General features: G+C 40.5%; 2 protein-coding genes across 7 annotated transcripts; one reads left to right on the top strand and one right to left on the bottom strand.

Annotated features, from left to right (window-relative positions):
- Positions 1 to 1318: 1318 nt before the first annotated feature.
- On the top strand, positions 1319 to 12677 carry CHRNA5 (cholinergic receptor nicotinic alpha 5 subunit). 5 transcript variants are annotated; one of them, XR_015729795.1, is made up of 7 exons: positions 1332 to 1505; positions 5821 to 5972; positions 7253 to 7297; positions 7690 to 7799; positions 8505 to 9296; positions 10256 to 10453; positions 12219 to 12677. XR_015729795.1 is itself a non-coding variant. In XM_087878113.1 (7 exons), the coding sequence occupies exons 1-6, from the start codon at positions 1433 to 1435 to the stop codon at positions 10415 to 10417; spliced, it is 1377 nt and encodes a 458-aa protein (XP_087734239.1). In that variant the 5' UTR covers positions 1332 to 1432; the 3' UTR covers positions 10418 to 10453; positions 12219 to 12677. The 5 variants fall into 5 exon arrangements, 4 of the variants coding, with proteins under 4 accessions (XP_034265396.2, XP_087734239.1, XP_087734240.1 ...); XM_087878113.1 differs by having other exon boundaries at positions 8505 to 9339; XM_087878114.1 differs by having other exon boundaries at positions 8505 to 8682.
- Positions 12678 to 13942: 1265 nt separating this feature from the next.
- CHRNA3 (cholinergic receptor nicotinic alpha 3 subunit) lies at positions 13943 to 24410 on the bottom strand. 2 transcript variants are annotated; one of them, XM_034409501.3, is made up of 6 exons: positions 23958 to 24410; positions 19170 to 19309; positions 18883 to 18927; positions 17165 to 17274; positions 15153 to 16170; positions 13943 to 14193 (listed from the first exon to the last, which is right to left on the bottom strand). In XM_034409501.3, the coding sequence occupies exons 1-6, from the start codon at positions 24034 to 24036 to the stop codon at positions 14065 to 14067; spliced, it is 1521 nt and encodes a 506-aa protein (XP_034265392.2). In that variant the 5' UTR covers positions 24037 to 24410; the 3' UTR covers positions 13943 to 14064. The 2 variants fall into 2 exon arrangements, with proteins under 2 accessions (XP_034265392.2, XP_034265393.2); XM_034409502.3 differs by lacking the exon at positions 18883 to 18927 and having other exon boundaries at positions 23958 to 24207.

Below are 24410 nucleotides of genomic sequence, written 5' to 3' on the forward strand. Positions count from 1 at the left end.
TATCCAAGTATAGTTACTTCTTCCTCGCCCTCCCTCTGCATTTTCTTTGGGATTGTCTTGCTGAAAACACAGGATACCACATCATACCAGATCTTGCTGATAGAAACATTTTCACGTTTTCTTTTATCTCATCATATTAAATTTGGGGTGCTGAGCGAAAATGAGAACATACACTTAGAAATGTGCACAGCGGCTTAAGAGTTTTCAATCATTGCTGGAATATTTTTAATTACAGGGTTCGGGAGAGCTTACATACACGTGAAGAAAGAAGGGAAAAAAACCTTCGTGAAATAATACAATTTAGCACTTTGCCAACAGCTTTTCAAGGCAGCTGCTGCACAATTGCAGCCGTGTCTGGATTGATAACAAGACGGTGTCCTGGGAAATCAGTTCTTCGCTGTTTATTAATTTTTCAAACACTTTTGGCAGCGCATAGCTCAACATTATGCTGGTTAAAACGTTGGATTTTACCAGGCCTGAAAAGTGGGGAAAACGAAGCAAGGTACCGGGAGCCCTGGACTTACGACCATAATTGGAACCACAACTTCACTGCTAAGCAAAGTGGCTTTTAAGTGAGTCCTGTCCAGTTTCACAACTTTTTTTGCCGTGATCACTAAGCAGATTGCTACAGTTGTTAAGCACACGGTCATTTGAATCTACTTTTCTCCATTGACTGCTTAGAGTCCAAAGTTGGCTGGGAAGATTGCAAATGGTAGTCACGCTACTCTGGAATGATGCAACCATGATGTGATTGTAGGGACGCTGTAACGGTCATAAGTCCAAGGACCGACCAGTTGTAAATCGCTTTTTTCAGGGCCATTGTTTACTAAACGAGACATATTTCTTGCATTCTGCAAAACGCGTTGCACTGTGTCTGGCCTCTAAATAAATACAAAAATTAAACTTTCAGCCCAGCTAAAAACAACAACCCCCAGAATAATCGGGGAGACGGTTTTATTTAAGATACAGTTTTATTTATTTATTTCATTTGTTTTTATCCCGCCTTTATTATTTTTGTGGATAACTGGACTCCTCCTACAGGTGCGTCCTAGCTTTCTTTGGCGCTCCTCACAACAACCCTGTGAGGTAGGCCAATGCGTTTGACAGCCTGGAGCAAAGTTTGGAGTTTGCTGAAACTCGGCCCGCCTTACTTCAGGGCCGCACCGTCTCCACTCCCACGGAGCCTACAACTCCCATCAGCCCCTCAGCTGAGAACGGAGCTGCGGGGCTGCCGGGAGTCGTAGGCCAATCCCAGCTGTGGGATGGGGGGAGCGGCCTCGCGGCTTTCCCGCCCTTTCTTAGCCACGCCCCGGGGGGCGGGGCTTCGGCGGCTAAGCGGCAGCCGGCGGGCTTTCCCGGCTGAGGCGCGTCTGAGGAGAAGCGGCTCCGCTCTTTCGTCCGCGTCCGGCGGCCGCTTTCGCCGCGCGGGGACATGGCCGTGGCTCCCCTGCTGCTCCTGCTGCTCCTCTTCTCCGGCCGCGGAACCTCCTGCGCCCGTTTTCTGGGTAACGCGTCAAGACACGCGTCAAGCCCCGCGCTCGTGTGAATGCCCCGGGAGCCGAGACGCGCGTCACGCGCCTGGCCCGCTGAGCCAAAGAAGAGCGCGCGAGGAAGGCAGTTATGGTGGGGGTGTGGGGGGGGGAGAAGGTCCACCCAGCCAACCTGGGACCCCTCCCCCCCTAATAAATGGGAATTAACTGTCACGGAGGCTGAGGTGGGGTGGGGTGGGTGGTCGAATAGGGTCCAACTATTGTGCAGGAGTTTTGCTGCATGAAACTCTTAAAAGGGAGCCTGTCTGCTGGCTATTGGGGGTGGGGTGGGGTGGGGTGGGTTTGTATGTTGGGGTGGGGGCGTGATGTTGGATTTATTTATTAAAAGTATTTATAAACTGCTTCCCCTCCTCATAAAGTAGCCCTGAGGTGGATGGGGGGGGGAGGTGTCGAGGCAGGTGTGCATGAGCATGCAAATGCATCCCTGCAGGGAGGGGAGAGGGCATGAGTGTGCAAATCCATAGGTTTGTATGTGCATAGAGGTGAGAGGTTTGTATTCATGATGAACCATTTGGAGGCATATGTGCCATATGTATGTATATGCTTTATGTATATAGTTAGCCTATGCATAACGATGTTAGAGATAAAATATTAGTAATGAATTCAGTTGTGTATGTCATGCCTCCCAAAATAACAATAAGAGTTATAAAGTAGTTAATAATCTATGTATCATCTAAATCTCTATCATATCTATACAACTATTGTTTATTATAACATTTGTCTCCATTATCTATCTGTCTGTCATCTGTCTCATCTCTATCTATAGCTGTCCATCTATCATCCATCTATCTATCTATCTATCTATCTATCTATCTATCTATCTATCTCTGTCCATCCATCTATCATCTATCTATCTATATCTATCTATCTATCTATCTATCTATCTATCTATCTATCCATCTATGTCCATCCATCTATCATCTATCCATCTATCCATCTATCCATCTATCTATCTCCATCCATCTATCATCTATCTATCTATCTATCTATCTATCTATCTATCTATCTCTGTCTATCTCTGTCTATCTATCTATCTATCTATCTGTTTCTCTGCCTATCTGTCCATCCATCCTTACATACACACTTATATGCATAGTTGTTGGATATGAGAGGGGCGGCAAATAAATTTCATCATAAATCAATAAAATAAAAATATGTATGTGTAATACTATATACGGGCTGCTTTTTCCTACTTCCATTCCGGAGCTTCTCTATTCGGAAAGCAACTTCCATTGTATTTCAGTGGGGTTGATGCCTCTGTAAGTGGGTTAGGGTGGGGGTGGGGGTGGGGGGGTGTATTATTACAACCTTATTCTGCTGTCGTATTGCAGGATTACTGTCCTTATCCTGATGACAAAAATTGCAACCTGATCTGTCCAGCCTTCCCTAAGAGACACTGTAATCTGTTTTTGTAAGACTTTTTGTGTCTGCATCTGGAAGACTTCATCTAGAAGTGCAGGTTCAAACATTAATAACTGCGGTGGTTAACTGAAGGGCAGGGAGGGGGCTGGCTACACTCCATTGTGCTGCATTGGTGAGAAGGAAGAAAAAAAAACCCACGTCGGGAAGGCAGGATGTAGCAAAGTGGGTGTATTCATTTGTGCAATAATCTGGTTTGCCCAGGATGAACCAAATATTTTTTTTTAACCAAAAGAGGTTCTGATTCTCCCATCCTGTTTTTAAATAGACATCTGCCAGCTGCTTTCCAGTTGTTCAGGAGCCCTCGAAAGAGTTCGTCTCGACTTCATCTTTTCTAGCTTATTTTGCTCTGGCCAAAATAGACAAGCAGCAAAGGACGTTTTCTGTTTTTTAACCACTGGATAAAGAGTTTTTGTGGTGGAGATTTGAATGGTTAAGACTGCAGGGGCATATTTTTGTCTTGGGGAGACCAATATTTTCAACCTGACCTGAAGGATGACTGAAGGTTTAGACATTATTTTTGTAACTCTGGGTGTGTAAAAGCACAAGTTAGCAGAATGTCTTTAAGAGCTTTCCCCTTTATGTAATGAAAAGGGTTTTTGATAGATCCAGGTTAAACTGATTTGCAGTTAGTTATTTTTGTTTTTCAGAAGAAACTGAAAATGTTAAGGCAGTGCTTTTTTCCTGAATATATTATTCATACACAATTGGTTATTGGGTTCCCGTTCTGGATACCTGCAGTTTCATTGCCCACTTCTAGTATTCTATGGCTATTGTTTTTCTCACTAAAACGGTTGTTTCCTTGATATTTTGATGTGCAAAAATATTGATTTGTTTACTTCTGGGGGAAAAAAACCCTCTGGAAACACAACTTAGCATAAGATACCTTGTATGTAATTATGTGGCGAATTAAATAGCAATGTACAAAGGTGGTAGGATCACAGTTGAAGGCAAGAAACAATTTTCTTCAGATAATGTTTCCAGATGTGTTTAAATGTGTTTGAACTGCCTGTTGTATATAGGTGTTTTGAGTCCTAATGGCTACAGGGATTTTTTTTCAGTCCTCTTCTATAATAGATGGTATAGAAAAAAACTGACTTGAACCATTTCTTTTTGATTTAGCTATTGTGAAGTGAAATGAAAAAATCAATATGTGGTACAGCTAGAGAACATCCAAGTTTATTGGCATAAAGTTAATCTAATGACTCAATTACTGCCTTCACAACCTGAAGGACCAGTTGGGGACAGATTCTCCTGGAGAAAATCCATCTCTTGTCCTCGCTAAGACCCAATTCCGACTTAATGACACATAATCAATTTTTAAAAATACAACCTAAGCAAATGGTGAATTGTAATAGAATTGTTTCTGAATGCAATAATCAAGGAACACATTTTGTGAACAGGACAGACGTCTTCTGTAATCAGAACAAGTTTTATTCTTTTAAACAATTTGAATCACTGTTTCATCATTGAGATTAAAAAGTAGTCTTATATTACTACACATGAATCTTTGCATTTCATCAGCTGAAAGCGTAGTCTTAGGAACCAGGGCCCAAGTCCCTGTTTAGCAAAAGAATAGGTATGGCAGGATTTTCTCTGCTTCAGTAGACGGAAAATAGGGCTGTGCAAATCTCCCAAAAGAAGTGCTCTGCAATGCGTGAACCATGTCTTTTCACTGAGTTGCTGCTTCAGAATTGCTGCTAGCTCTCTTCTGCATGTGTGTAGCCATTTTATTTCTTCTTTTTTTTTTCCAGCAAAAGAAGTTGACTGGGCAGTTTCAAATGATTTGCATAGCCCTAGAAGTTAATTATCAATGCACATCATCTAATGAGTCTGAGAATAGCATTTTACATTAAAGTACCAGAATAAGGATTTAAGTAAAATATGGGTGATTCAGCATGCTAGGAAATTCGCAATGGTTTCTTTGTTTTTCATTAAACAATTTTAATGAATTGTTTCAGTGTCTTTGAATTGTTCCATTATAAAATATGAGCTCAGAGGCTATGTTTCATTCATATTTAAGGTCCAAAATATAGTACTGTAAAATAAAAGTAGCAATATTTTGGATTCCTCTTACAAAATGTTAAGCAATACAGTTTATTAACTTTGGAGCACTTGTACACATAAATATCCCCTCTCCACTCCTTGTAATATTTTCAATAGGATAGAGAGAGCAATGAATATGTCACTTTTAGTTCTCCAGAAATGAAGTTTCATACAGTATGTGAAATATATTGGCACTTGCTGTGAAAGCAAATATTGAGTTTTTTAAGTAGAAGAAGGGCAATATAGTGTTGCTGATACTGAAAATTACTGTTGCATAAGTTCAATACCATCAGAAATGAAATCTAATAGCCTACAATACTTACGAAGGCTCTGCTTGATTTACATATCTATTTACATAAATTGTCAATTTGTATTCATGCCAGTAAATCTATAGACTAATCAAACTATAAATAAGTAGAAAACGCATGCTTCCATAATTTCTACTTTTTTCATCCTTAATTCTTCATCTTCAATTTATCACTAGCTTCTGGGATTGGTTACTTAAACATAATACTTTCCTCCCCTGTAAAACATAACTTTGAGATACCTCTCTCAATTTATGTTTTACATTTTTAGTGGATTACCCTCTAATTTAACTTTGTTGATAATTTCAAAAGCTAAAACTGCAGAATAAGAGAGTTACTTGACCTGTTCTTTTATTCCCTCTGTTTAAACAGAAGGGAACTGTGGCTTTCAGTGTTGCTTAACTTTATGGCAAACTTCCTCTATTGTGACAGAGGGAATTACATGAGTTAAATATTAAATACTTTTTCTGGATTTTTTTTTTTAAAAAAACTTTTTGCAGGTACATCTGAACCTTCTTTTATTGCTAAAAGTGAAGACCGTTTATTTAAATATTTATTTGAAGACTATGAACGATGGGTTCGTCCAGTCGAGCATTTGAATGATACCATCAAAGTGAAATTTGGTCTTGCAATTTCCCAGTTGGTGGATGTGGTATGTTAGGAAACTGATAGATTTTAAAATTCAAACACTGAAGATATACAGTATGTTGTCTGTTTTGTAGAATTTCTGTCATGTTGCTGAAATATAATTTGGCCTTAATAATTATAAGTATACTCAAGATTTAGAAGAAATTACTTGCAAGTAGTAGTAGTAGTATGATTCCAGGGCAGGTGGAGACAGGAATTTCTCTCCCGCCCCCACCCTAAATAACTCTTTTGTTTAATCAGAGGACACATTAAGTGAAAGTATGATAGATAGATGATAGATAGATAGATAGATAGATAGATGATAGATAGATAGATACCAACATGGTTTACAACTTGAGGTGAATGGTTTTTTTTTTTGTTTTTAAACCTTGTACCTCTGAGTCTGTAAGACACGAAAAAGATTCTGTGTCTTTCCCTTTAACTAACATAAAAAGCTCCCCACTATTCCTACTAGCAATAGCAATGATAACGTTTTTAGTGCTCTGAGTATTTGGTGCCTTACAGCCATTGGATTGTTTCACTAGTGTTGGACAGCCATCCTCCCAGTGGGGAGGAGATCTCAAGTGGGAAATTAGGCAGAACCCTAAGTAAATACAATAAGGCAAGGTATGACACTTCCTGCCTCCAATGCCTTTGAGCCTTATCTAGTCTTTCATGGGCAAAAGCTGCCAATCCAGGAAGATTTCTGCGGAATAGGCATAGAACTATAAAGCAGCCTGTTTGAACCCTACAAGTGTGGGTCTGGTCGTTGCCTGACAATCATTAAGGGAATGAAATTAAAGTGACAGCTGCTTCTGCTGTTTCATTACGCCTTCAAGGGGCACATTGGAAGTCTTGTGGGATGCGGTGGCTAAGATGCTGAGCTTGTCCATCAAAAGGTCGGCAGTTCAGCGGTTCGAATCCCTAGTGCCATGTAACGGGGTGAGCTTCCGTGACTTGTCCCAGCTTCTGCCAACCTAGCAGTTCGAAAGCAGGTAAAAAATGCAAGTAGAAAAATAGGGACCACCTTTGGTGGGAAGGGAACAGCGTTCTGTGCGCCTTTGGCGTTGAGTCATGCCCGCCACATGACCACAGAGACGTCTTTGGACAGCGCTGGCTCTTCAGCTTTGAAACGGAGATGAGCTCCACCCCCTAGAGTCAGGAATGACTAGCACATATGTGTGAGGGGAACCTTTACCTTAACCAGAAGTCTTGCCAAGGTCCAGTTCAGATGCCGAAGCGCTATCTGGCTCTCACCAGGAGCTAAAACCTTTCATTATATCTAATACACTTTTCTTCCAATAGGATGAGAAAAATCAGTTGATGACCACAAATGTTTGGCTAAAGCAGGTGAGTCCTGGTTGAAAATCTTTTGAGTGGGAATCCTCATAATATTGGTGCATTGATGATTCATGCCTTTGGGTTGCATCACCGTGGAAGATACAGAGAAAAAAAAATAGATCAGGATTCTCTATTAACCCTGAATGATTTACAGTACATCGGCAGGGGATTTGAAGCAGTGAGATGGGTTTTCCAGAAATATTAGAATCAGAAAACATTCCTGTGCAAGTGAACATGAGTCCAGTAAGTTTATCAAAAGTAACAAAACAAAAACTATAAACAAATACGTTTTGAAGTAAGGTAGCAACTTTAATAGTAACATAGTAAACGTTTCAATTGTTGCTTTCTGAGCTGTTTCAAGTTCAAGATAACATTGAAGAAAAGGCTGTATTCCTTTGCAGGAATGGGTTGATGTAAAGCTGATGTGGGATCCCGAGGACTATGCCGGAATAACATCTATCCGTGTCCCTTCAGCTTCTCTATGGATTCCAGACATTGTTCTATATGATAAGTAAGGGTGTCAGTTTTTAAAATATATTAAATAGACTAGGGCCCAGGAGAATGCGAAAAAAACCAGGCTGAAAAGGCCTGGACGGGTAATGAAATAAAAGGGTTTCATGCCCCCTTCAATTTCCCAAGGAAGAAGACCCCATGATTGTAGAGAGTTCTTACCCAGAAGGAATTAAGAACCAGGAGCATTCTCTTTAATATATCTTCAATTGTAGACTACTTGTCTTTCTGGGAAAAATGAACAAGAAGCAGCAGAAAAAATGCTGTGCACATTCCCCAGAGATTGCATTCAGAGCAGCGGTAGAAGATAATTGGGTCCTCATTTGAGGATTTCATCATTTTAAGAAGTGCAGTGCCTCATTAAGATACTCAGTTTTATTTTTTTTTAACCTGTTGGAGAAGAATGTTTTTATAGAAGGGCGGGCATGTCTGCAGAAAAGATTCCAGCCATTCCTTTCCAAGAGGATCATTCAAAATCCTGATTTTACTCACTCATTAGCTCCTATCCATTTGTTCAAAATTAAATTAATAATTTGAATCGTGCTGGAGCGTGCCCTACAGGGCATCTAACTCAATTTTTATGTCTGTAAAGGATTATATACAATTTCAAAATAATTTTATGCTGGAAGAAATACATAACACTTAGCTTTTTTGTGGAAAAACCATATCTTGCACCTTTCGTAACCCTTTGCTGATATTCTTTCAGTGCAGACGGTCATTTTGAAGGGACGTCTACAAAGGCCATAGTGAAGCACGATGGCACTATTGTTTGGACTCCACCTGCAAACTATAAAAGCTCTTGCACCATTGACGTCACTTATTTTCCATTTGACCTCCAGAACTGCTCCATGAAGTTTGGCTCGTGGACATACGATGGTTCTCAGGTGGATATAATCCTTGTGGATGAAGAAGTAGACAAAAGGGATTTCTTTGATAATGGAGAATGGGAAATAGTAACGGCAACGGGTATCAGAAGGAACAGAACTGATGGAAGCTGCTGGTACCCCTTTATTACCTATTCCTTTATAATTAGGCGCTTGCCTCTCTTTTATACGCTCTTCCTCATTATTCCATGCATAGGGCTGTCTTTCTTAACCATCCTCGTCTTCTATCTTCCCGCCTACGAAGGTGAGAAAATCTGTCTCTGCACTTCCGTTCTGGTCTCGCTCACCGTCTTCCTTCTAGTCATAGAAGAAATTATTCCCTCTTCTTCTAAAGTCATACCTCTGATTGGCGAGTACTTGGTCTTCACCATGATTTTTGTGACGTTATCTATAGTCATCACTGTCTTCGCTATTAACGTTCATCACCGATCCTCGTCAACGCACAACGCGATGGCGCCATGGGTCCGCAAAATATTTCTCCACAAGCTTCCCAAACTGCTTTGTATGAGAAGTCACGTCGATAGGTACTCCGTACCAAAGGAAGAAGAGACCACGGGCACCCAGGGATCCGAGGAATCTAGGAATACCTTGGAAGCAGCCTTAAATTCTGTCCGGTACATTATAAGACACATTGTCAAAGAGAATGAAGTACATGAGGTGTGTGTGTTCTAGTTTTCTTGCACTCGATGGCTGAGTTGAACATAATACACAAAGTTATGCAGTAGAACCTTAATCTGGAGTCCTTGGTGCTTTATGAGCTTGGTTGTTCACTTGCAGACATTTCATTACCCAGCTAGATAGCATCATCAATGCTCTGATGATGTTGACAGTGATCATCTCATACTGATGATGTAACCTAGCTGGGCCATAAAACGTCTTCAAGAAAACAACCAAACTCGGAGAGCATCAAGGACTCCACAGTTCAACCGCGAGCTACAGGAAGAAAGAACCTTAATTATCTGGTTGGTTTCAGAGGCTGTACTGTTTTGGGATGTCTTTGAGGGAAAGGGAAGTCTTAGTCCTGTTGATGGAAGCCATTCCTTCAGTAGCAACCTAGCAATATCTAAATGGTTGAATAGTTTTTGTCATAATCTTACTATCGTTTGAGTGATGGGTATCATATGAATAACTTGATCTATTGTTTTGGATCAAGATAGTGAAGATTTTGGATCAATAGCATGCTTTAAAAAAATAGAGAAATGATTTCTATCTCCTACAGTGACTCATGTTTGTCTGTGACCCATTTTTCCCCAGTTTATATAAAAAGTATGATTCAAGCCTTAACAAGCACAAATATTTTTAAATAGGCTGGGGATTTTTAATTCCGTGATAAAATTCAGTTTCAGTCATTTATACTATTCAGTTTAATAAGTAAAATCTACAATAGGGAATACCTATTATAACAATGGTTTATTTACTTCTGGTTTGTATCCTTTCTATTTATTATGCTGTGGCTTTTGTATAGATACATTGTTGCCTCTGCCTGCTTTGTTATTTTCTAGGGACTAAACTCAGAAAGTACCAAATGCTTAAGAAAAGTTACTGACTTTTTTTCTTCTTCTTCTTTTTTTAGGTCGTGGATGACTGGAAATTTATAGCTCAGGTGCTTGACCGTGTGTTCCTATGGCTGTTCTTTCTGGTTGCGGTTACTGGATCCCTGGCCCTGTTTCTTCCTGTAATTCATAAATGGGCAAGAAAAATAGTACCAGTCCATGCTGGGATTGTTAATAAATAAGTGTGTGAGCAGGGGCAGAACTCTAGGTGTTTCTAGGTATGCTAATTCCTAGATATGTTTAAGTACTTTCTAAAGTAATCATGAAATATCTGAGAATGCAATCGGGAGGGGAAAATTCATGGTGATATTTAACCAGGAAAATTGTAAGATGGATTTCTCCCCACCCCCACCCCCCTTTCTCTTAATTATAGCCTATCTGGATGCCATCAGCATTCTAATATTATTTGCAGATTATTATAGCGAAAAGTATTAACACGACACTTCAACATTTAAGGTGTCTAGGATGCCCATCATTGAAACTGCTGCAGCAGTGGATGAGGAGAAGTTTTGTCAGGGATGAGGGCAGGGGTCAGATGCCCAGGCAATTGGTTCTTCTGGGTCCAGGGACAATGAGAACACCAACAAATAAAGAGATTTTTAAAGTTTTATTAAGCAAACAAATTTAAAAACATAACACAAAGAGCACACCTACCAAGCAAGACGATACCGAAATCTCATGCAAGCTGCCAGGACCTCCTTAATAATGATAGCACAGATGCTCCACAGGACTCAGGGCCAGGTTCTCCACAGAAGCTCCCAACTTAAAAGCCAGTATTAGGGTTTTTATTAAAAGTTGGCACCATGACTTCATGGCTCTGTTTCTATAGTCACAAGGCTGCAAGACCTGATCTTGGCTAGGTGGCACATCACTCGAAACTCTGAGATTTTCACAGATTTGGGGGGGGGGGGGGAGCTTTGCACTATGTGAAGATTCCACAGCCCCTCTTCGCCTTTATGCAATAAACAAAAGTTTTTTTAAAAGCACATTTAGCTCAGAATGAGCTCTGAACTTCTAGACCAGAGGTGTCCAACCTTGGCAACTTTAAGACTGAACTACAGTTTCCGGAATTCCCCATCCAGCTGACTGGGGAATTCTGGGAATTGAAGTCCATGAGTCTTAAATTTGCCTTAGATTTTTCTTAATGTGAAAGAATCTCTTCTTGAATCTCTTACACCTTACAAAATTGACCACAAATTTCCATTGTATGTGTATATGATTATGTGTTCTTTCCATACATCTTTACTGCTGCTCTATCCATGTATTTTATGCCGTATGCTAAATAAATTAATGTGAAGGAGAAATCAAAATATGCCACTAAACTCCTCAAAATACAACGGTCTTCCGTGTTGGCACTACCGAGGAATACAGAACATTTTAGACTTTTTTTTTTGTCAGTTCATGTGACGTGTGAGTAATCCTTGCAGCAGATGAGGCTCTCTGTCTCTTACTCTTAGCATTTGATTCCCAAACTGTCAGTCAGAATTAAGCTCAGTTTGCCAAGGAACCGGATGGAGTGGGAAGGGTGAAAAGTGTAAGGCAGCACAGAAAGTTGTAAAATATGCAAGTACACCATGGAGCACTTTGGACTTCATAATGCAATTTCCCTTCTAAATCCAATTTTTATTGTGCTGTGATAACACAATAACAGCAAGGACAATTAGAACAATGGAACAGTTTGCCTCTAGAAGTTGTGGGTGCTTCATCACTGGAGGTTTTTAAGAAGAGACTGGAGAGTCTCTTGTCTGAAATAGGACCTCCTGCTTGAGCAGGGGGCTGGACTGGACTAGACCTCCAAGGTCCCTCCCAGCTCGATTCTGATTCTGATTTTAACCAAAGTATCTGAAGTCTGCTAGGAATTTCTGTGATTGTAAGAAAGTAAAGACACCCTCCAATCCGGCTCAACTCTCATGCAGTTTTCTTCATAGTCTTACAGAAGCACTTCATTATTCCTTTCTTAGAGGTTTTTGTTTGACTTCACAGGCTAATCCACTTGCTGAAAAAGATGTGTTGATTATAGAAGTGGCACATGAAGTACCTGGGGCTTGCTCCTTTATACATCTTTTATTAGGCACAAATACCCTCCGTGTTCAGTGAAGAAAATCTGTGCTATATAAGTAGCCCTCAAATTAAAATCAACAGTCAAATCATGGAATGAAAAATACGCTACAGCAAAGGTAGATAGAGACAGTAGACATTATTTTAATATCATCTAAACACACTTTTAGAGAGATGGTAGACAGCTGGAAACCTTTTGTGTCAATAGTTAAATGAATGTTTGCGGTGATATGAGTTGGGGTACTTCATCATTCTAGTTGTATTTTGTGTATAGCTGGGGATTTTTAAAATATTTTTAAAAAAATTTATTTTTAGATTTTAGAAGCATACTGAATGTACTTTAAGGGTGATAATTACAGACAATAAATTAAACTTTGCATTTGATACTTGCTGTTTGTTATTAAGTTTGTAAATTCGAGGGGAATTTTTAAATTACATAATGTATTTCGTTAGGAAACCATCATTTGGAAAGTGGGTTAATTAAAGATTCCCTAATATTTTTCTGCATTGCTTGGGGGGTTTCGTGTCTTCCTCTCAGCCTTTTTAATATAAGTAGCTGAGATTTGTTGCCTTTAGTGGAAAAATCATTCCTGGTCTTTTCATTTGATTTAGCTTCCTCAAGACCAGAAGCTGAAAACCAAAGCTTACTATCATCTTACTTTCATTTGTCTGCTGCAATATCCCATGTTTAATAAACTATTCTCCAAATCCTTATAAATATTCCCTTTTCCTTCTAATTTACTTCTCAAATATTTCTTTGAAGCCCTTGGCCAAGTCCCTCAGTTTGACTCAGTAATGTAAAATGGATGTACGTATCGATAAAAGAGAATATTTGTAGTTCAGGGTTGAAATGTGGGGTCAGGGCTAACATATAATAACCCAATATATTTTATATACTAGTGGCTTGCCCTGTCAGTGTTGGTGGGAACAGTCTTGGTGGTTCCTTGGTTAGGCTGTTGTTTACTTTTTTTCTGGGTTAACTACCCAACTAAAATGAGAGCAAACTGCACTCTCTTTTAGCATGGATGATGTTACCTAGTTTGGTAATGAAACACCTGCAAGAAAACAACCAAGCTCAGAAAGTACCAAGGACCTTATGGATGTATATACATTTCCTCTGATTTCTTCTGTTTCTCTCCCACACAAAGAGAGCCTTTCCTCTGCTTTATCTCCAATATATATATATTTAATTGGTGCAGATGCTTTTGTATATCTGTGGTGAGCATCCTTGGAGTTCAGCTTGTACTAGTCCAGTTATACCTCAAGATTCCAGTCATGCTAAATATTTCCAGCTTCGGCACTCAAACTGATAGGTCTGTAGTTAGCTCGACCTGCTCGGTTTCCTCCCTTATTATATATTGGCGCTGCTGCTGTCATCCCCCAGTTCTTGTAACATAATTGTTATTTGATTTTAATATACAGCTTATTAAAATTGCAGGGATCTGCATTTCTGTATTAATGAGATGGCCTTGACTCTCCTTATCCAAACTTCTGCAGAATAAATTAGTACTATTTTAAGGCTTAATCTGACAACCATAAAAATTCTCTCTTGCTCGCTCTCTCTCAAAAAAAGGAAAAACCTAGACATAAAAATTCTTTGGTCTTATACAACACCTCAGAATAATACAACATCAATTGTTTTCTATATGTTTTTCAGTATCTTTATTTTGGTACTCAAAGAAGCAGAAATAAGTAGTTCAACATCAGTGTAATATGTTTAGACACCCAAGAAGAAGGGGAAAAAAGTCCTTTTTTTGCTGTGTCACCTTGCTTAAACTTCATCTCTGATCAGCAGCGGTTGCAGGAACAATCCTGCTGTCCCCAAAATGCACACGAGAATAAATACCCACAGGAAAATGCGATCAATTACCATGGCAACGTATTTCCAGTCATCTTGAGTCTGGAAGAAATAAGCAGAAAATTACATCAATTTTCAAATAATCTATTTTGTGGGCCCGCAATGCATATTTCAAAGTCATTGGTACAGTTGTCTTTGCAGAGAGTACAATAAATAGTTTCAAAACTAGGCCTATGTTGAACACCTTCAAAAGACGGACCCTCAGGTCTTCTGTCTCAAATTTATATTTGAAACTAATGAGGGGGGGGGGATGACTTATGTGAAAAATAAGTCTTTGCCTTTCTTCCTTGTCTAATTTTGGTTGTTTTTTTAAGCCTGAGGATGCGCTTATTAAATATGGGAAGGTGAACTATTCCATGGAAATGGGAAGGCGTTAAAATTACTGATGAACCTGTTACCGTGGAAGATAATTTGCAAAAATATCCCTCTTTGGCTCTGAATAAGTATTCAGATGACCGTAAACTAACTTGATCTCTTGTTCCCGAGGTTTGGTGAATAGGTGACTTCCAAATTTCCCCTTGAAAAAAAAAATCTGTCCTGTTTTTAAAAAAATGTGTATTTTTTTATATTGGTTTCTGCGTCTTAAGCACTGTGACCTTTCCATCTTGCAAGTCACAAATTGCCTGCAGAAGATCTAAGAAGCTGTTCCGTTCTTCGATGCTTCTACAGGCACCTGGTAGAAAGTAGACATAGCCTGAGACTACACAAGACCTTGGTCAATCTGAGCAGATGCTACTTCGGTGTGGTCAGGAAATGGCCACAATGTGGATGTTGCAAAGCTATTAATTGACACCAAAGTTGTCCAACCGTGGCCACTTTAAGACTCGTGGACTTCAACTCCCAGAATTCCTCAGCTAGCTTGGCTGAGGAATTCTGGGAGTTGAAGTCCACGAGTCTTAAAGTGGCCACGGTTGGACACCCCTGGTTTACAGTATCGCCTTGCCAGCAATGAGGCCACATCAAGTATGTTGTGAAAGGTGGAAATTAAAATATATCCATACCTCCTTGGCTTTATTCTGCAGTTTCATGTTTTCGGCGATGTATTTGATGCTGTCCATCACATCTCTCATTTCTGGCGATATAAACGAAGATGGAAACAACGCATCCATGGACTCATAACTAGAGCTCTGCGTCAGGTTGCCGGTGGCCTTCGAGTGTGTTCTGCGCTCATGCAGGCAACACGCGGGTGTAAACCCTTGGCATGAGAAGCAGTCTTGACAGTACCTGCTGTCGGGTATCTGGATGAAGTTCAAAGGCGCCAGCTCTGCATGGGAAGAAGGCTTCACTTTCTCGGGCCTGCCCTCGTCTTCGTTGCTGGGCGGCCGCGACATGAACATGACACGGGGGAGAAATTTGAGGAAAACCACCTTCACCCACTCCGGCATGGTGTGCGTCCTGGGAGTTCTGTAGTGGACGTTAAGTACAAAGACGGTGATGACGATGGAGAGAGTGACAAACAACATGGTGAAGAGGAGATACTCTCCAATCAGCGGGATCACCAGTGACGTGGATGGAATGGTCTCCGTTATGACCAGGAGGAAAACCGTCAAGGATAAGAGGACCGATATGCACAGAGTTATTTTCTCGCCACAGTCTGAAGGAAGGTAGAACACCAAGACGGTCAAGAAGGAAATCAGAAGGCACGGGATGATCATGTTGATGGTATAAAACAAAGGCAGGCGTCTCATGTACAAAGAGTAGGTGATATCCGGGTAGTAGGCGTCGCAGCAGTTGTACTTGATGACGTGCTTATAGCCAGGGGCTTTGATAATGGCCCACTCCCCACTTTCCCAGTAATCCTTGAGGTTCATGGTGGATCCCACAAGCACTAAGTCGATCTGAGCTTTGTCGTAGGTCCAAGAGCCAAACTTCATGGTGCAGTTCTGGTAGTCGAAGGGAAAGTAGGTCACGTCTATTTTACACGAGCTCTTAAATATGGCCGGAGGCATCCACGTGATGTTTCCAGTGTAATTGAGCAAGGCTTTCGTTTTGTCGTCCACCTGGAAGTCTCCGATCGCACTGTCAAACACATTTGAGAGAACGGGTTGAGTATAGAATAGGTTCTGGCAGTTGGTTATCAAAGTGACCAAGCAACCTATCTTATCCAAAATGTAGATGGGGAAAGGAGGAGCCTCAACAATAGCTCTCAGGCTCTGCTCCCATGCCGTGCAAGCCTCAACTCAAGGTTGGGCATGTCTCCGGAGAGTCTCAGTCCCCCAGGTCAAAGGTGCAACTGGATTTTGTTTTTCCTGGAAGACATTTTGTTTCTCAACCAAGAAGCTTCTTCGGTTCTGACAGCACCTTTGGGTCAATGCTGGGCAGCACAGAAGAGGGCTCTCAAAAGTTGGTTGACTGCAGCAGTCATTCCTATCGCTTGGTATCTGGTGATTGGGAACATGCTACTCATGTAATTAAGCCATGCTTCCCCTCATCCCTCCCTCCCTCCCTCCCTCCCTTTTCTTTCTTCTCTCTCTCTCTCTCTCTCTCTCTCTCTCTCTCTCACACACACACACACACACACACACACACACACACACACAGAGAGAGAGAGAGAGAGAGAGAGAGAGAGAGAGAGAGAGAGAGAGAGGGAGAGAGAAAGAGAACACTCATGAAATATCAGGTATGTCTTGAAAAACATATCAGGTATGTCTTGAAGACCTTGTTCCGCCAGGCCGGGCTATCAACATAATAATTTTAAATTGGGGTATTTTAAATTTTTGGGGTTTTAAATCGGCCAAATCTATTTAATTATTTTAATTTTTAATCATTGTTGTGTCTTGTGTTTTTAAATTGGCTGTACACCGCCCTGAGTCCTTCGGGAGAAGGGCGGTATAGAAATAAAATTATTTATTTTTAAAAGATTCACGAAGACTAATAGTGAGGTTTGACCAAGTAGTGTGGCCTATTTTGCTTGGAAAATTTAGCAATCCTCTCTCTCTGGGATAGTAACTAATTAGGGCTAGGTACGTTACAGGAAGAAAATTTAAGAAGAGGTCTAATGACGTAATCTTACTTGTTATATAACATGATATCAGGCTTCCAGATCTTATTGGAAGGCACTCGGACGTACTGCACGCCATCGTATTTCTTTGGATCCCACCTGAGTTTGTAATCATTCCAAATCTGGTCAAAGAAAAAAATTATTGAGATATTTCAGGTAGACCCGTTTCATCCAAATGCTAACCCTTAAGAGAGAAGAGCCTTGCAGCACCTTAAAAACAAGCAAGCGTCCTACAGGTAGCCCTTGGCTTATGGCCATTCATTTAACAGTGGTTTGAAGTCACAACTTGATCTGGGAAAAAGTGGCTTACAGCCCATCCTCAAAGTTACAGTGGTTCACTAACCCCAACACTCCTAATGCCTATAATTCAGGCACTTGATAACCAAAGACATGGCTGGCTGGGGAATTCTGGGAGTTGAAGTCCACAGATCTTCAAGCCAGGGGTTGAGAAACATGGTGCTAGCTAGACACATTTTAAGAAGTGTGGACTTCAACTCCCAGAATTCCCCAGCCCCAGTTTAAGACTATAAAAGCTGAGCTGGCAAAAAGCCAGGCAGTAGACTTTTAAAAAAAAAAAAAAAAAAATCCCCAGGCTAACAGCAGATAGAGAGCATGTTTGCAGCTTTTTACAGGCAGTAGCATTTCTGCAAGTTGCTGCATTGAAAAGTGGGCCAACCATCCTGGAATTTGCTCCTTGCAAATGATATCCATACCCTGTCCTGGATACCACTTTTAGACAGCAGCGTTCATCTGTTTCCAAAAAGTGTGTGTGTGTGGGGGAAAGGTACAAATGAGCTTGCAACAATTCATTAAGACTTTAGCAGTTCAGAAAGAGAATCAGTACACCTAAAATAGGGACCAAGTGGATCCAATTGTGAATACCTCTCTCTCTCTCTCTCCACCTTGTAGACTTTCTAAGAGGCCAGAAGAAGCATGTCTGATAGAGAGAGGAGCTGTCTCTTGAACCCCAAACAGCACTTCTTCAAATCCCCTTTTCTACTGCCTGCTGAAAAACCAAGACCGACTCAAACCTTCCAAGCAAAGGTGAGTGTGTTGTGATTTTTCTCTCCAAAAATGTAATGCAAGCAGCCTCTTGCCTTACCAAAGACAAAGTAGACCCTGACTTTAGAGCAGAGATGTCCAAACTTGGCAACTTTAAGGCTTGTGGACTTCAAATCCCAGAATTCTCCAGACAGCTGGGGAATTCTGTAGCTTACAGCCAGCTGGGGAATTCTGGGAATTGAAGTCCACAAGTCTTAAAGTTTCCAGGGGTGTGTAAACTTGGCAAATTTAAGATTTAATCTCCCAGAATTCCCCCAACGAGCCAGGTCGTGAAATCGGGTGTGTGACATGCCTCACTTAATGACTTAGACTGCTTAATGACAAATTTCCTGCCCACTCTATTGTAAATTCTAAGTAGAGGACTACCTGGTATTTGTTAAATACAAAAAATAATAATAATAATTCTTGACCACTAGATGTCAGCAGTGTATTAAAAGTGTATTTTCTAAAGTCCTGAATTTTCATTCCCAAACCATCAATCCCAGGTGTAACTCTTATTTCTTTGTTTTAAAGACTATTTGGATATGCGTGTCCAAATAAGTGATTGTGTGTTGGAAAAAAAAAATTGTTAAGAATCCTAACTCCTGAAAAGTTGAAATGTCTTTCACTTTTTTCTTCTCCCTCATATTCTTTATAAACAAAATCTTATTTTCTTATTATTTACTTACATGCTTCAGCCATAAATTAGTCTCCATAATCTGGTTCACTTCATCCTGAGCGGGGAGGGGAAGGGGGAAAAAAAGCATGTACCATATTTAAAACCTGAATTATAGAAAGCTCGGTTGAGCATCTGATCTAGAACAGCCAACCGTTAGTACTTGAATGAGACGCTCTAAGGAAATTGCACTGTTATCGCTTAAACTGGGTAAAAAATGGGGGAGAAAAAGTACTCAGGGTGCTTAACCAAATTAAAGTTTTGAGATAAATAAAAGAGAAGGGTCTCCAGTTTACTCACCACTTTGACAAGCTGAGATAAAGACACTTCGAACCAAACCATGACAGGGTCGGACACATTTTCAACAGGCCGAATGATTTTGTTATAATTGGCAAACAATTCCTTATGAAGCCGGTGCTCGTCGTCAGAACAAAACATGCCTGAAAAATATACCACAAATTTTCCCTTGTACTGATCTTGAGTATTAAGCCTGCTAAGACCCTGCACTGACCACTAGGCCAACTAGTGGATTCTGTTCCTAAAGCCTTATTAAAACCACACCTAGAACACTGCACCCAGTTTTGGTCACCACACTATAACAAAAAGGTTGAGACTCTAGAAAAAGTGCAGAGAAGAGCAACCAAGATGATTAGGGGACTGGACTGGAGGCTCAAACATACGATGAACGGTTACAGGAACTGGGCCTGGCTGGTCTAGTGAAGAGAAGGACCAGGGGAGACATGATCACAGTCTTCCAATATTTGAGGGGCTGCCACAGAGAGGAGGGGGTCAAGCTATTTTCCAAGGCACCTGAAGGCCAGACAAGGAACAATGGATGGAAACTGGTCAAGGAGAGATTCAACCTGGAAATAAGGAGAAATTTTCTGACAGTGAGAACAATCAACCGATGGAACAGAAGTTGCCTTCAGAAGTTGTGGGAGCTTCACCACTGGGAGCTTTCGAGAAGAGACTGGACTGCCATCTGTCAGAAAGGGTGTAGGGTCTCCTGCTTGGGTGAGGGGTTGGACTAGATGACCTACAAGGTCCCTTCCAACTCTGTTAATCTGCTTAATCTTTGTTGCTATCTAAAAAACAATTCTTGTTTCTACACCACTTGTGAACCATACCTGGTGGGTATATGTTGAGGGGTTGTGAAAATACAGTTCAGTACTTACAACAGTTCACTTAGTGTCTGTTTGAAGTTTTACAACACCACCGGAAAAAAGGACTTATGACCGTTTTTCACACTTATGATAGTTGCAAGCATCACCATGGTCACACGATCAAATTTCAGGTGCGACCTTCCCACAAACAAAGTCAACAGGGGAAGCCAGATTCAGTTAATGACCATGTGACGAACTTCACCACTGCAGTGATTCCCTTAACGACTGTGGCAAGAAAGGTCGTAAAATGGGGCAAAACTCACTCGGCCAACGTCTCACTTAGCAACAGAAATTTGGGGCTCAGTTGTCATAAGTCGAGGACTTAATTATATGTCGCCTTTTAAAGCCAGTGGCCCAGTTTTTGGGTCATCCCTGGACTCTTGTACGCACAAGCAAGGCCTTTGCAACTAAGCAATGACTTTTCCCTTCTGCTACGCAGAAAATCTTCTCTGGAGATTAAATGAATCAATATGCCACCTCAGGTCTTGCTCGGTGTTCCCTAAAACACCATCACCATTACCAAATTCTAAATCAGAGAGAAGATTAGGATCTAAGACAACAATCGAGAGATGATTAACCTGAAGGAATCCGGTGGCATATTTTCAGGCTAATAGATTTTATCCAATGAGATCAACTTTGGGCACCTACAGCTCCCTTCATCATATGTACGGAATGGCTGAAGTGAGGTGTGGTTCCCCAAAGCTGCTGCTTTTTCATAAACTGTGTGTGCCTGAAAAAGTGCTATCGATCCTCTCCTGATTTTTGGCTATTGTAGACTAACGCAGCTGGCTTCCTCCAATTATCCAGAAGGAGGGAGCGCTCCAATTTAATTTCCTTAATGTCGATGTGGCAGGCACGGAAAGCACAATTTGCAATGTGTGTTGGAGAGATGGAATTAATATGGACCTGCTGTCGTGTGGGCTGAGAAGTGTTGCGTTTGTTTCTGTGTTTTCTTTTTGCTCTCCCTGGTAAATTAAAACCTTGGGAAAAAAGCAATCTAATTAAACAAACAAACAAACAAACCTTGGCCAAAAAAACGGGCTAATTTGGCAAAAGGGATTTATTTTGTGTTAGGTAAATGGCTTCAATTTGGAACCATACAACTCTATATTTGATCCATTTATATCTAGTATTAGATTTTTTTTCCTTGCATGAATGGGGCTCACTTTCTTTCCAAAAAAAAAAAAAAATCATCATAATAAAACATTTTGCATTATGCATCCTTGCCCCAATAGAAGGCCCTCGCTAGCTTATCATATGTGGGAGCATAACCAGAGATGAAACGGTAGCTTGCCAATAGATTAAGCATCTTTGCTTTATGTACATTTTCTCAAGCAGATAATAAAATGATTCAAAGACTTCATCAGAATTGCCGATAGATAGAAAGATGGTATAGATGGAAATGATAAATAGATAAAGATAATAAAGATATAGAGAGATATAGAGAGATGATAAAGATGAAAGAATATATATATATATATATATATATATATATATATAGAGAGAGAGAGAGAGAGAGAGAGAGAGAGAGAGAGAGAGATGCTAAAATATGCATTAATACATATTGAAATATTTAGTAGTTGTCCCTATACCACACCCAAAGGGAAGTCTGAATCAAAATCCTCTTGCAAGCTGAGGATTTGGGATGGTTATAACTGGAAGAAATTCACTGCGGGGAAGAAGAGAGAAATCTAGGGCAGAAAGAAGAAAAAAACAAAAAAGCAAGAAATATTCCTCTTCGTATCACTGTCAAGATGGAATGGCAAGGCACCGTTTGCTTACTTACACCAAGCCGTGTATGTTGAGTAAGGTGCCATTTTGGAAGGGAAGAGATGGAAGTTGCTTTTGGAAAGTTATCTTGTATTTTCTGTTATGGATTGCACCAGTAGAGGATAAACCAATTTTATTATATACGTGATGTACAATGACAATAAAGGCTATTATTATTATTAGTAGTAGTAGAAGTACCAGTAGTTACTGAAAAGCTCTTCTACAGGACTTCGGCTCCTCCGTGCTTCAAAAGATTATAGAGAAAACTGGCCCAGACAAGTCCAAAATTCTGAAGAATTTGAGTTGGTGGACTGATGGGAAATTTATTTCCATCTAAAGCAACTTCCCCTGTTCCTCTGAGGACGTTTGCATGAGCAAATACGTTATTCAGATTCAGAATTGAGCTGGAAGGGATCTTGGAGGTCTTCTAGTCCAACCCCCTGCTCAATCACCCTGTTCCATTCCAGACAAGTGACTGTCTTTTCTTAAAAACCTCCAGTGACCCACAACTTCTGGAGGCAAGCTGTTCCACTGGTTAATTGTTCCCACTGTTAGGAAGTTTCTCTTTAATTCCAGGCTGCTTCTCTCCTTGGTTAATTTCAAGGAGAGACTAATTATAACTGAAGACTTGTAAAGTTATGACTTGTAAGTTATGATTGAAGATTTGGCTGCTGACATTCCTGAAACTTGGCTTTTGCTGGTTTTGCCATTTTTCGTCAAATCAGCAGGGCACAGCACAATCTTAGAAGCATTTGGTTGTTTCCAAGAGTTAAAATAAATTTCAGCTGTTATAAAGTCCTTTCATCAGGCAGTTAGACATATTTGCATCCCAGTTTGGCCAGGGAAAGAGGATTCTCAAATCTCAAGATTCAAATGGAAGCAGTAATCTTAGGAACAATATTATCCTAAAATATTACATTGTTTTAGCCTTTAAAATTACTATTTTTATTCCACCCTTCTTATAGGACCATAATAGATTTGATTTCTTGAATTTGAGCCTATGTTTGGCTATGCTTATTGGGTTTCTAATAGCATGTTCTATCTGGTCCAAAATAATTTAAGCAGCAAAAGAATTTTATTAGATATTTCCATGCATTCTGTGTGTAGCAGTGTTGAGTTTTCTTAGCCAAGCCTGACTAGCAAAGAATGGTTTCAGGTGAATGGCATTTTTCAGTGACTTTAAAGAGCTCAGTTTTTTAATTCAGAGAGCTGTGTTTTTCCTAACTTGAAGCAGCTCTTTCTCAATAACTAACACTTAAACCATAAATATAAAAATAGCCACTTATATTCATTTGGATAAAATTGAATGCCCAATAGTGGCTAGGATGAAAGGAGGGGGGAAGAAATAACCATTAATTAAAACTGCTTTAAAAATAATGTATTTAACTTATCTTCAATGTTATATGCGACTGATAACCGAGCCATCCTCTTTCAGACATTTGAATTCCATGAACTTTTACATTTTTCTATCTTACTTGGAAAAAAGAAAGTTGCAATGTTCTCTTTGCTAGAAAGGTATTAAATTCTGGGTCACTTTTGGATGCATAGAATTTTAACTTAAAGATTACTAATAGCTTCCAGGGACTCTTGTGAATATTAAATATTGCCTTTGACATAAAATGCTTTTTCACATTTGCCTGGTTTTATCCTCTCTCTATTTCTCTACCCACTGGACGGAGCTGAGCCTTTACCGGCCAGATGTAAACGCTCGGCTCCATCCAGTGGGTAGAGAAATTCAGATACGATTTTTAAAAAAACACAAATAAGGCAAATTACCCGATTATAGTGTTATAAAAAGGCAAAATTTCTTTACCCAGCCAGTTTACCTGTTGAGTTTATTTGAACACTCACTCTTTGCAGCAATTTCTTGATCCGATTGGACTTCCTAACCAACATATTGTTGCTGAAATTTAAAGCTTTGCTGAAACAGCTGCTCTGCACTATCCCATTTCAACATCCAAAGCCAGTCCCTAAACATTTGCAAGAATTGTAACCTCTGCTTTTTAAGACAATAGACAAAAGGGAAGGGAGAAACACCACGTACTACACCAGTGCAAAACCTGTGATTATCTAGGCTCTTGTGAAGGTCTCCCCATTCCCTGCTCGCCCTCAACCCAAACCACACAAAGAAGGCAAAGCCAGAAATCACACTCACCTTTCAAGACGAAGGAAAGCAGTGCCATCAGCATGCCAGCCCGCCTCGCCATGGTGTTCCGAATTTGCCACTCAGCCATAAACCCTTCTGGAAACAGAGTCAGTGGGTGGCATTTTACCCGCCGCTGGGAAATTAAAGAGGGAAGGAAGGCTGAACTCGGAGGGAGGCACTCATTAGAAACAGGCAAGCATCAGCACTGGGGAACCAGGGGTTGCCAGCTCCTTCTTCTTCTCTGTTTCTCTCTAATGACAGCCCTGCCCCTTTGCTCGCAGCCCCCAGCAAGGGACGGGCGCTGGTTATCCACATGGCTGCATGGGCAGAAAAGGAGAAGCTTATACCTGTAAGGCAGAAGCTGGGTTGCTTTGACAGCCATGCAGGGCAGGATTAAAACCCATCCTCGGAATTCCATGCCAAAGTTTTCTCTCTTCTCCACTCCATCCTCCTCCTCTCCCC

This window comes from Pantherophis guttatus, chromosome 13 (genome assembly GCF_059756535.1).
Source record: "Pantherophis guttatus breed Tessera chromosome 13, ASM5975653v1, whole genome shotgun sequence".
Taxonomy (NCBI): Eukaryota; Metazoa; Chordata; class Lepidosauria; order Squamata; family Colubridae; genus Pantherophis; species Pantherophis guttatus.